The following is a 13,657-nucleotide window of genomic DNA, read 5'->3' on the forward strand; positions in this document are numbered from 1 at the left end:
CCATAAAAAAGACTCAAAGAGCCTAAAAAGAATCAATTCATATACATTATATTCTCTGACTGTAATAGAATTAAATTAGAATCAACAACAGAAAGGCCTCCCAAAAAACCCCCAAGTATTTGGAAACTAAATAACACACTTTAAAAAATCTATGAGTCAAAGAACTTCATGGGAAACTGTGAACCAAATGAAACTGAAAACAACATTTTGAAATTTGTTGGATGTGGCTAAAGCAGTACTAAGGGGAAAATGTACACTGCTGAATGTCTACATTAGAAAAAGAGCAAGGTCCCAAGTCAATGACCTCAGGTTCCATCTTAAGAAAGTAGCAAAGTCAGAGCAAATGAAACTCAAAGCAAGCAAAAGAGAGTAAACAATAAAGATCATAGGGGAAGCCAATTAAACAAAAAGAAAAACAATAGAGAAAATCAATGAAACCAAGAGCTGGTTCTTTGGAAAAAACCCATAATATTGATAAACCTCCAGCCACATTGATCAGGAATTAAGAAAGAAGACAAATTACCAATATCAGGAATGAGAAAGGTGATACTACTACAGATTCTATAGACTAGTAAAAGGATAAGAATTAATCTTATAAAGAACTTTATGTCAACAGATGAAATGGACAAATTCCTTGAAAAATATAGGTTACCAAAGTTTACTAGGCTGCTGAGGGTTCACAGCTGCCCCTTCTCCAGAGCATTGTTCTTGGCAGAATGGGACCTGTCTAACCAGGGGTTTATGTCCCCTTAGGGGGCAACCTGCAAATAATAACCAACTAATACATGGGTTAAAAAAATCAGTCCATCCCACCCCACTCTTGCCTCAAGTCGGAACCAGTTCTGCAGCACAGCTCACACTCTAGAGCTCCCTACGGGATCACGCTGAAGCTGGTCTCCAGCTTACATCCTTAGCCTCACCCATGCTTTGCTTTCTTCCCCTGCCCTATCCTGCTTCCTCACTATCCTTTTCCTGAGAATATTCCTTCAATAAATCACTTGCCTGAGGATCCCTGTCTTGGGCTCTGCTGAGCAGCTGACAGGTTATAAGAGGGAGGCTGGAAGGGAAAAGGATGAGAGAAGGGGCTTCCTCCTTCCTCCTTCCTTGTTGTTCCTGTCTGCATCATCCCAGCAATGACCCCTTATCTTGTGCTACGGATTAAATTGTGTCCCCCCAAAAGATGTTAAAGTCCTAGCCCCCAGTACCTGTGAATGTAAACTTGTTTGAAAATAAGGTCTTTGCAGATGATCAAATTAAGATGAGGTGGACCTTAATCCAACATGACTGATGTCCTTAGAAAGAGGGGAAAGACGGACACAGAGACAGACACACACACAGGGAATAGGATGAGAAGACACAGGGAAAAGGTCATCTAGAAACCAAAGAAAGAAACCGGAGGCTACCAGAACTAGGAGAGAGGCCCACAATAGATTCTCCCTCATAGCTCTCAGAAGGAACCATCCCGATGACACTGATTTCAGACTTTCAGCCTCCAGAACTGAGAGAATACCTAGTTTGTGGTACTTCGTTACGGTAGCCTTAAGAAACAAATACACCCTGTCAGTGGCAGGTGGCTCCAGTCTCCGGTTTTCGTCCAGCACTCCCGTATCAACTGCATTTCTCTATCTTGGGGGCATCCACACCAGCTGGGCAGCAACCTGGTGTCCACCTTCCACCAGGCTCTCAATCAGCTTCTAGGTTCTGTTAACCCCAACTCTGCCCTCGTTCCCCAGTCCCCCAAGACGGGAGCTCCTCCCTGCAGTTAGTTTTACTCCAGTGTTCCTTTTTTGTTTTTTCAGTTTCCTGACACCTGTTTACTCAATTCCTTCTATTTAATCCACTCTGTGGAAAAAGGAAATAGCCAGCACAATTTCTTTATTTCTGAGAAGACCCCTGAGTGATAACCATTTCATTCTGAGTAAAATCTCCTGGCTCCTTCTCTGCCCGAATTTCTTGTCATTTCCCCTCTCACCCACTCTGCTCCAGCCACACACGTCTCTTTGTTAATCCTTAAACATACCAAGCACAAGCTTCACAGCGTTTGACACGCTCTTCCCTAGGCTTATAGACATCTGGATGGGCGTGGCTCACTGCTTCAGGTCTCTACCCCTACTTCAGGGGACACCTTTCCTGACAATGTATAAAAATTATTATTTCCCTCAACGCCTGCACTCTCTTTCCCCAAGACCCCTTTTCTCTACAGCACTCATCGTCTTCTGGCACACTCTTTACCCATTTCTCTGTCTGCCCCAGGGGAATGCAAGCTCCATGAGAGAAGTTTTGCTCACTGCAGTGTCCCCACAGCCCAGAAAAGGGTCTGGCTCTCAGCCGGCACCAACTTTTCAGAGTGAGTAACTGTAGAAAAAGCCCTACTAGCAGCCCTACCATTGCATCGGTATGCTTGAACTACAACCAATCTTTCATTTTGTGTGTGTGTGAGGAATATTGGCCTTGAGCTAACATCTGTTGCCAATTTTCCTCTTTTTGTTTGAGGAAGATAGTCACTGAGTTAACATCTCTGCCAATATTCCTCTATTTTTTATGTGGGATGCTGCCACAGCATGGCTTGAAGAGCGGTGCTAGGTCTGCACCTGGGATCTGAATCTGCAAACCCCAGGCTGCCAAAGTGGAGTGCACGAACTTAACCACTACGCCACTGGGCCATCCACTAATCTTTAATTTTTTTTTAAGATGTGTATTTATTCTTTGGTTTTGTTGACTGCCTTTCCTATGTGGAACCACTTTATAGCAATGTCTTCCTGAAATTCCTTAATGATGCTGCATTTTAGGTTGTGTGTTCTCTTCCATTTAACAATCTAAAATTTTTATAATGGAAATATTACCTCCATTTTATACCTTTAAAAAGTATTAAGTCAAACAAGACTGGCCAATCAGCAGCATTTATTTAGAGGTTGGTCACTGCGCCATGAGACTGAACTAGACTCTTTGCTGAAAGAAGGAAATGTAACTCCTGCCCTCAGGGAGCTACAATCTCATGGCTATCCAACTCCCAAGTATGAAAAAAAATCTGACAGTTATCAACAATGTGCAAAAGAAAATGTATACATAAGTGCCGATTAGATGAGACACAATGGCTGAAAAGTTGTTTGAACTAAAATAATTCCTAGAAGTTGAGTGAAAAGCCAGGATTTAAAGAAAGAGACAAATTTTAATGGATACTCGCAAAAGGAAATGACAATACATGAGCATAACTTCAATAGTGACCTGGAGTCTACAAATGACACTACGAATTTGGTCTGTAGTCTCTCCTTTCTCAGTTATCTACTTTCTTCTGTGCTTTCCCTTAAATGTATCATACTCTATTTTGAATTCAGATGCTTCTATATATTAAACGACAGGGTCCAGCTACTTCATAAACTCCTTCTAACTCATCCTCAGGTCTCAACTGAAATACCATTTTCACAGGGAGGTTTTTTTCTAGTCACTTAATCTGAAATCTATGTGCCTTGTCATTCTCCATCTTGGCATTTCTTTCATAGCCCTTACCACAATTTATAACCATAAGTTTATTTGTGACCTTATCATCTGTCTTCCTTACTAGACTATACTACCTAGAGGCAAGGTGTTTGCATTATTTTTCATTACTGTATACATATTGCTTAGCACAGTGCCTAACACTTTATATATATTTGTTGAAATGGAATTAAATAGTACATATTTCTGTGAAGGCCAGAAATCCATATATAAAACTGATTCCAATGCCCAAAATGGTTTTATTTTAAATATTTACCAAATTGAAGTTGTGCTAACTTCAGATACATAGAAATGTGTATCCACACAACTATATACGCATACAGATATAAAGATATACACACATAATTCATATCCATGGTAATATTTGGAGCTTTACCTATGAAATTAATTTCAATTTGGATCAAATACTTCAATAATCTATTCAACAATATTTCAATAGGTTTTACAATAAACCTAATTTTTTCGTGAGAATCTTTAATCCATCCAAGGTAAGGAATATAATCCTGGATAGGAACGGGGGATGTGAGAGGAGGACGGTCAGAGCTGCTTCCAGTCCATACAAGGTGCCTTGGTGCAAATTAGAAAAAGGAGCCACATCGTCTGGGTAGACATGGCCATGCAGCAATAAACTCTGCTTGGTTAGTGGAGCCTGGGTAGGATTTCAGCTCCCATTAGCTGCCTCAGCCAGGTCTCCTGAATAGGGCATGGCAGTGGGTGCCACGAGGGTGTCAGTCCCAGAGGTGGCTGCTCCATGGTGGTGAGAGCAGAAGATGGCAACCTGGCCACCTTCATACGGCTCCATTCCTTGCTGAAAAAGACCAATTTCATTTGTCTGGATGACTTTGGTCGGGTAGGGGTCCCGTCTTCTGACCATTTCTGATGATGTAGCTGAAGAAGGAGCTCTCCCTGATGGAAGAAGAGCATTTTTCATGTTCAAGGGTGCAGATGGCTGTGCAGCCTGCAAGTGGGCTTTCAAGGTTCAGTCTTAGGAAATAATCCAGCGTTGATTCTTGAGTCCTATAAAATTATGCTGCCAAGCTGGCTGCAGGTGGGCTTTGCAATTTCCCTCTGCAAAAAATGAGTAAGAAGTCAGTTCACTTGTGTAACACTGCTCAGTGACTACTGGGAAATTCTACTAGTGGCACTGAGAATAAGCTCGGCTATTTCATCAGTGACCGGATTTATTGACTGTCATGACTAACAACAGATGGGATCAATTCTAGCTCCTGTGTATCAAGAAAGACCAAGTTTGTCTCATTTCAATAATCCCTTAGAAACTCTCTATCTCGAAACTTAGGGTCATAGGTTATAACCGCTGCATAATTTTTTAAAACCCAAACTAAGTTACCTTAAGTTACTCAAGATGAAGTTCTTAATCTTGAAATACAAACCATAAGGAAGGTCTGTTCCAAAACTACCAAGATGAGTTCATCACTTGGAATGGGAGTTCAAACCACTGAAATATAATTTTAAAAGGATTTTTATTTTGGAAAAAGAACATAAAACTGGTACTTGGGAATAAAGCCTTGCACAGCGGAAAGCAACTTAGACTGGGTTCCTGGGTCCTGGTTTTTAAACTATCTCACTAGATGAGATTGGGCTACTAATTTAATCTTGATGGGATTCATCTCGAGATCTGTTTACTAAATGAGAGTTTAAAGTCTTAAAGTCCTTATGGCTCTTTGATTTATTTTATATTAAAAGTCCTCAAAGCAGGAAGAATGTCAGATAAAGCAGTCTGTGGGATCAGAAGTAGCACTTGCAATCACGTGTATAAAAAGTCCTGTCTACACGACAGCCTCGGGGTGAAACGTTACGTATCACTGGGGTCCTACACTGAGCTCAGGACTGGACGAGACATCCCAGCAGATTCTTCTCAGCTCTTCTAATCGGTCACTTGTTTTGGGAAAAACCTCATCCCACTAGGATATCCAGGCCCAGGACGTGAAAGGGGCAGAAGCCTTATCTGGCCAGTGCGAGCATTTTAACAGTAATCAGTTTAACCAGCTCTCCACCTCACCATCACCAACTTTCACATTAGCTTGGTGAAACCTATGTCGCAGAAACGAAGCAAATCCAAATATGGCGAACATTCCTCCATTGCCAAAATGGGTAAACTGCCTTATCTCCTCTTCAAAACCCATCTACCAGAAAATCAGCTCCCCTGTTAAATACTCAAGCGGGCAGAAAGCACATTTTGCGCGCAAAACGATAGAGGTTTGTCCTGATGCCAGCTTGCTGGGATCCCGTAAACGTCAAGTGATCCCTCTTGATAACTTACAGATCTTTTTACAAACACTTTCCTTACGCAGACTTTGTCTAGCTGACGGAAAGGTCAATTTATTTAGGTAAGCGGGATACGTAGGGCATCCCGCTTCTGGACGACCACAAACCTGCTACTAATCCTTCCTCCAAAACTAACGCCTCTTATTTACACCCCTGGGGAAACGTCCCCGGGAATTTTTTTCTCTTTCCATTTAAAATGAACGCTGATTCCGCAGCCAGCTTCTTCTCCTGGCCTCCACCTGGGGCCAGGGAATCTGCCTTCCTGCGTTCCGGGGGTGAAAGGGGGGCACGCCAAAGGAGCCCGGCTGAGCTCCCGGGCACAGGTGGGGTCCCCAAGAGGGGCGCCCCAGCCCAGCCGCCCAGGCGGGGGCAAACCCTCCGGGAGGCATCCTCAGCCCCGACGCCCCACCCCATCCCACGCACACGCGCTCGTGCCGCTTCAGTAAGTAGCGTGCAGGACCTTAGGCAAGGATGCTACCTCTTCTCGAAACAGTCTTCCAGCCATCTCCACCTACTCAGCGGCTCGCAGCATCTGGGTTGTCCCCCCTCCTCTAAATGAGACCCCAAGGACGATCTTTACCGACTCGAACTTCACACTGAAAATCACCAGGGAACAGGGGGAGTCCGTGCGAACCAGGAGAGGGAAAGGGGCCGAAAAGCTCCTCCCGCCAACTCCAGCCCTCCCGATTCTTCCACCCCGAGGGCGAGGGGCGGGCCGGGGCCGGGGTAGGGGAGGCCCTGGAAGGGGCCCCTCCCTTCTCACCTCCCGCAGCCCACTCTTACTCACTTGCTCTCGGAGCCTCAGCTCGGCGCCCTGAGGCCGGAGTGTTGCGGAGGGGCTGCGGGCTGAAGAGCAGAGCCGGCGGGAAGCTCCTGGCCGCGCCCTCGCCCCCAGCCGGCCGGCGGGAGGACCGGGGCCGTGCGCGCCCCCCGCCGGGTCCCGCGCCCTCGAGGCTAGCTCCGTAGGGCTCGGCCGGCCCGCCCCTCCGTCCGGCGCCGCGGGCCGCGGCCCCTCCCCGCCGCATCCCGGAGGCCGGCGGCCTGGGGGACGCGCTCGCGCCGCGGCCGCCCCCTCCCCTCCCCCCAGTCCGGGCGGGGGCGCGCGAGAAGCGGTGACGTCAAGGGGCGCGCGGTGGCAGCACCTCCCCGCGCGCTAGTTAAAAAGAAGAAGAAAAGAGGGAACGAAACATGAGAGGCTGTGTGAGAAGCTGCAGCCGCCGGCAGAGAAGACCTCAGCATCATCTAGAGCCCAGCGCTGGCCCTGCCTCCGCCTGCCCCGCCGCCGCCGCCGTCGCCGTTTCTGTTCCTGCTACTGTCTCACCTAAACAACTCCCGTTACATGGACAAGTGAACCTCTGTGGCCGTCTTCTCCTCCTCTTCTTCCTCCTCCTCTTCCAACTCCTTCTCCTCCTCCCACTTGCCAGCCGCAGCAGAAAGCCCCTAACCCAGTTGACACTGGCACAACTGCAAGCGGTGTCATCCGCACAACTTTATCTCGCTCCTTGGGCTCCCCTAAGGCATTGGACCCATCGCCTCGTCTTTTATTTTTCGCAAAGTTGCATCGCTCTACATATTTTCGCCCCCGCCACCTCCCTCTGCCTCTCGAGCGTCCTGCCGCCCCGCAGCCTGCTCCTGGAGCTGCGCCCTAGTGCCCCTGCTGGGCAGTGGCGTTCCCCCCCATCCTCCCGCGCCCAGCCCCTGCCGCTCGGGGCAGACGATGCTGAAGATGCTCTCCTTTAAGCTGCTGCTGCTGGCCGTGGCTCTGGGCTTCTTTGAAGGAGATGCTAAGTTTGGGGAAAGAAGCGAAGGGAGCGGAGCGAGGAGAAGAAGGTGCCTGAATGGGAACCCCCCGAAGCGCCTGAAAAGGAGAGATAGGCGGATGATGTCCCAGCTGGAGCTGCTGAGTGGGGGAGAGATGCTGTGCGGTGCCTTCTACCCTCGGCTGTCCTGCTGCCTGCGGAGTGACAGCCCGGGGCTAGGGCGGCTGGATAACAAGGTAGGCACGCACCCGCCTCGCAGATACGAGATTGGCATGCTGGGTGGGTTCCCTGTGGCTCCGGCAATGCTGGTGGCCGTAAGAAGGGCAAAACTTGTTTGGGGAGTTCTTTTTGATAACTTTTGTAAAGCGCCAGCGTGATTCCGTTGTGTGTTCCTCTGGGGTGCGCAGATACCTCTCCCGCCCCCAAGAGTCCGCGGTCGGGATGCTGTGCAAAACTGCCTGTCTCAGAAAAGAGAGGCTTCTGCGGTACCCGCATTCTGGGCTGGGTAAATATTTTAAAAGAAGCACGATTAACAGTGTGTTTGGGATCTAATCGGGCATTGGCTGTGGTGAAACTGTAAATTAAGGTTGACTGTGGCTTCCGGTTTATTTTTCTAGGGTAAAAAGATTTGTGCAGTTTTCTCCACGTGCTCGGTTAGGGAGCGGATTGAATCGTAAAGGATGTTGAAGCATGGTTGGTTTATGATCCCCAGCCCCGTCGGAGGGGGTTGTCTTGCATTGCAATAGTTAAAGAGCGAAAAGGAACTCCTGGTACTCCCGTTAAAACCCCGAAAAACTAGCGAAAGATTTTGCTGGGGCGTATTTATCACGTAAAACTGAGACGATTCTCCGTCTCAGTGTGTAATGCTTTGTAACATTATATATTCAAGCTTCCAATGATAGTTGTCTAGGAAGAGCTCTAGAAACTTGTTTTAGGAGTAATGGCATTTATATTTTCCTTGTGTTAATCAGTTTAAACAAATATGAAAATAATGTTGGTTGAGTGAAAAGACAGGCTTATTTTTGAATTTGCAACATCTTTCTTGCCTTGGGGCGCAGTAATGTGTGCTATCTACTGTACTCAAGGAAAGACTGAGGGATCACGTCATTAACAATCACTGCACGTGAAATAAACAATCAGGTGTCTTTGCTCCCCCACCCCTTCCCCATTTTAGGTTTAATTAAGAATTCCTCTGTTACAACACTGCAGTTGTCAAGGTCTGAGAGACTTGGAAAACTTGTGCTTCAGTCTTGCTGGCCCAGGCATAATAAAAAAAAAAATACCCAGGCTGAATCTAATTTTTATGCTCAGTTCACGGTAGATTTCACTCTATTCTCATGTAAACAGCTCCTACGAATCAACATATGTGTCTGGGTGGTATCTCTCACTTTGTTTTGTAACAAAAAGCCATATTGCATCATTTAATTTGCTCAAGTCATGCAAATAGGAAAAAATCAATAGGACAAAAAGGGGTCGACTTATCCTCCTCCCCACTAAACTGCTGCCCACACACAGAGTCCTGTTGCTTATGGCAAAAGAATAACAACAACACCATTGTGTTTGTTAGTTGGTTCACTAATGGGTGAAACTAGAGAACATCATTCTCTTTCAGTCCCCAGCTCTGTCCAAATGTTCATGCCTTTTGAGGGAGCATTTGTCCAACTCGCTCTATTCCCAGATGAGTGAGAACTGTCTTGCTGCAGGTTTTCAGCTGCAACTCTCTCTTTATTCTTACCATATGCAGCAGTAGTCTGAGATTCAGAGAACAGATATTCCAGCGTTTTATTCCAAACAATGTCCTTAAGCTCCTGTGTTGTAATTGAATTAAATCTCAAAATAGCTACATTCGCATCATTTGCAGGGTTTTACCAGGAGCCCCAAAGAACCAGGAAATTCAGAGGAAGGTTTAGAAATATTTGCCATTAAGTTTCCCTGTGTGCAATGTATACCATGAGTATACCGATGATCTGCAGACCCCTGAACTTACAAGAACAGGAGGAATGAAAATTTTGTTCTTATCTAGATAGAGTGGGGAGCTAGGGGCGGGCGGTACTGAGGGGAGTTATAACCCTTAAGAGAAGTTATATAAAAATTTTTTTTAAAGAAATCATTCTTTAGGAAGCAATCTGCCACGTTAGCTATCCACATTCCTTTCCGTTTTACGTGCTTCCAATCTCCAACAAACCCCTACTCATTTGGAAAATGTGTCTGAATTAAATTTGGTACACTAGACTTTGCTGGTTCCATTACAAGTGGTTTATAAACCAACAATACTCAAATTGTTCAAAACAGAGATTTGATATAGCCCTGCATATGCATTTTTGACCTATATTAGTTCTCAGGTTTTAATAGTTTTTAAAACATGTTATTTTATAATAAACTTCAGTGTTTCCCTTTTTTCCCCTAAGCCTTCCTGGCTTATAATATATGTTAGGGTCTTATTTCATAATGTGTGTACAGGAGAGATGATGGCTATTTGAAAGGGCCCTTTTTTGTTTATGAAAAAAAAATTTTTCCCCAGAAAGCTGTCTGCAACTTTTCAGGAAACTATAGGAGTAGCTTTTTCCTGCGAGAAGAAACTTCAAAACAAATAGATAGTAGCAAACTAGGTAGGAATATTGAGCATGCTCAGCAGTGCAATTAAATGCAATTTCTGGACCAACACATTTTCTTTAATGTAATGAACTAGCATTGAGTTCAATTCTGTAGCCATGGTATTATGCTTTTATATTTTAATTTTTTGTATATTTTAAAAATTTTGTGTATTGTAACAAGATGGTTAACTACTATTATACATGAGTACTGCCACAATTTAGAAAGTTGTATTGTCTCAGCAGTATTTTTTGCAGCTCCTAAATACAACATGCTAAAAGAATCTAATTCCCATTAGCCAAATTGAATCCACAATCAACTGAAATACCCCCATTTCTAAAACTTAACTTGTAGCCACAGAGGCATAGAAGCTCTCTCTACCTTGGGTGGTTTCACAGCCGAAGCTGTCAAGGAATGGGTGAAAAGTAATTGTTTTCAAGTGTGCCCTTTTACAATCATTTGTTTGCTCTGGCTCTTTCAGGGACAAAGGCTATTGTCGAACACATCCAACTAAACAAATAACTCATCCTGGGGTCCCTTTAACAGCTGCCTTAGGACAATGATCTATTTACATATTAGCCTAAAATTGAAACTGAACTCTTTAATGACATAATCCAGCACCATAGTCCAGAGACGCATGTGTTCTACCCAACAGCTGAAGAACCTTGTAGGCATATGATTTTTAGAAATAACTTTTTGTGCACCAAGTGATCTTAAGGCGACATCTTAATATACTGTCATGTATTTTCTCCTTTTGTCCGCTCATCGGACCCATGTGGGTGCCTTTTTATCCTCTTTGTTTAGTTACTTGATAAATAAAGAGAAATACAGAAGGTCTCTGTCACCCATTTTACTGTTTGTTGATAAGCTATAGTTGTAGGGCACGCTTCCCCGTGTCTTCCAGGATTTATCTTACCTTTCTTCTATGGATTTTACTTTCATGTGGTGAAAGATTAAAGGATGACCTGCCAGATGTTATAAATTAGTCAGCAACAGCCACAATCATTACTAGGCATGCTGTAATAATGTTTCGAAGTTTTACATGATGTCCAAAGTATATTTAGTTTAAACCACTGTAATTTGATGGTTTCGTGTATGGCTTTTAAAAATCGAAACAGGAAATTAGCTTAAATTTCTTCTTAAGATTGATGACATTGTCAGACATAAAGTTAAGGACCTCTGTAGACACAGACACATAGGCAAAATAGAAGAAAAAATATCTTCCCCACACCAGGACTCATCTGTCTAAAACAGTGTTGCAGCTTGGACTGAGTCAGCTTAATTGACTTCAGTAAGACTATTGGTTCATTGAAACCAAAGCCAGAATGATGGCTCTATCTATCTTCAAATAGGTATTTACACTGCAGACCTCACACAGAGCAAAATGTTACCATCCTGCTGGGCCGGAACAGCATGAAACTTTACAAAGAATAATATTATACTTGATTTCAGATAATTTATTGAATCCTATTTCTAAAACTTTTGATGAGAGATCTTGTAGCCAGGACACATTCCAAAAATTGTAAAAGACAAAATTCTTTAGGCACTAAAATCAGGCTCTTCCTGGATAGCAGCTGGGAGAGTATATGGGGATCATTTTGTTTCAGCTATAAAAAGTGGGAGCGTGCATATTCTCCATAAAACCAAAGGTAATTACATTCCGGTTTTTCAGCCAGCAAAAGAGGTGGCTTCAGCATCCTGTAGCTGTTTTGTTCTTAGTGGACTGCTGTATGATAAACAAACCGAACAAAGTTAGACAGTATTAATATTGAATAGATCTGGTGAGGTCTGCCAGAGTATGGACAATAAAAGACATTTAAAACATTCTTGGAATGCAAATTCTAAGTGTCTGGTGTATGTTTCCTTTTAGAAAACCTTAACCATTTAAGCAATTGTTATTTAAGTAAATTGATAAAAATTAAAATGTAAATATAATTGTGATTAATAAAAACTTTTCTGAATATCATGAATAGTTACAACACATTGTGTGTGCATATATATATTTTTCCGAAATAGGGTAACTTCTGTTGGACTTTAAAGTACTACAATGGTGAAATTTTAGCATGCTTGTGTTCAATGATTTTTTTTAGTTGCCTTGCTCTTTCAGATCCAAATTTTGTGATCATCTAGATTACCTTTATCCTAAAAAAATAGAAGTCATACAATTTAGACAAATTAGAACCTCAACTTGTGAATGAAATGTTTGCTTTAAACAATGATCTAGAGTTTAAAATGTTAACTTCAGTTCATAGTTCTAAAGAAATAATTAAGCATAAATATAGTTATATAAACTGAGAAAAGGTATAAAATTCAACCCCATTCTAGTGTTTTTTAATATGAAAAATCAATGCTTGATTTAGATAGCACTACATTTCGTGTCTCAAATATTGTGCTGATTATTATCTTATATATTTATTAGAGGAGTTCCTAAAGTCAGTTTTTTAAAGTTAATACTAGACCTGGAGACCTATTTTATCTACCAGTTACTAATCTCAGTGAATCAGTAACTCCCAAATTGGTCTTACTGAAGTAAAAGACGTGATGCTGTATAAATAGGGATAAAACATGCAGTTTTTCATTAGAACTCACTAAATAGTAGACAAAAGCGCTTTTATTAAACTCTCGTGTTTATTCATGCATATAACATACCTGAGGAACTAGTTAGAAGGTTTTTCCTGGCTCTAATGAAATTAATAATAATAATTGGTCTTAAACCTGTTTTATTCGGCTTCAGATATTTTTATAGAACATGAAAGAGAGAGATTTCTCCTTTAGAAAACTCTCCCTGTGCAATACATAGATTGAAAATTAATTGATATTAGGAAAATATAACTTAAGTAACATTTTTGAGAACATAATATTAGGAATTTCAAGAGTGAAATAGATTTTCACCTAAAGCACAAATACGCTATGTCTTAAAAACTTCTCCTTTGCATACAGTTAGATAAAGGTGTTTTGGAGTTTCAAAGTTAAATATCAGTCAGTATACAACTTGAGGCTGAGTAAAGTGATAAAAGAGTTAAAGGATCTAAATATAATTGAGTTTAATTTTTCACACCTGAAAGACAGGTGCACGGATTTGATTTGCAAGAGTAAGAAGCGTTTTCATGCATCTCTCCCTCTGCTTTTCCATCCCAACGCAAGAGACTGGACTGTATCCTCATAAAGGCGTTCTGTATTCTGATAGGAGAATTCTTTTCAGACAACTGAATTGGCTAAATTATACTTTTCTACTTATGTGATTACAAGAAAATATAGCTAAACCTAACTTCACACCACTAAAGAAGTGTGTTTCTGATTTGTGGCTTTCAGATATTTTCTGTCACCAACAACACAGAGTGCGGGAAGTTACTGGAAGAAATCAAGTGTGCACTGTGCTCTCCACACTCCCAGAGCCTGTTCCACTCACCCGAGAGAGAAGCCTTGGAAAGAGACCTAGAACTTCCCCTGCTCTGCAAAGACTATTGCAAAGAATTCTTTTATACTTGCCGAGGCCACATTCCAGGTAAAAAAATGGATGAAGG

At 42.9% G+C, this 13,657-nt stretch overlaps 1 protein-coding gene across 3 annotated transcripts in view; it reads left to right on the forward strand.

Annotated features, from left to right (window-relative positions):
* The first annotated feature begins 6,809 nt into the window (after positions 1-6,809).
* HHIP (hedgehog interacting protein) overlaps positions 6,810-13,657 on the forward strand; it is an 85,802-nt gene continuing 78,954 nt past the window's right edge. For all 3 annotated transcript variants that reach the window (XM_070504836.1, XM_014838113.3, XM_014838112.3), the window contains exons 1-2: positions 6,810-7,777; positions 13,446-13,638. In XM_070504836.1, coding sequence (XP_070360937.1) covers positions 7,499-7,777; positions 13,446-13,638 — 472 coding nt within the window. In that variant the 5' untranslated portion in view covers positions 6,810-7,498. The remainder of the gene's footprint in view (positions 7,778-13,445; positions 13,639-13,657) is intronic.

This window comes from Equus asinus, chromosome 3 (genome assembly GCF_041296235.1).
Source record: "Equus asinus isolate D_3611 breed Donkey chromosome 3, EquAss-T2T_v2, whole genome shotgun sequence".
In the NCBI taxonomy this organism is placed as follows: domain Eukaryota; kingdom Metazoa; phylum Chordata; class Mammalia; order Perissodactyla; family Equidae; genus Equus; species Equus asinus.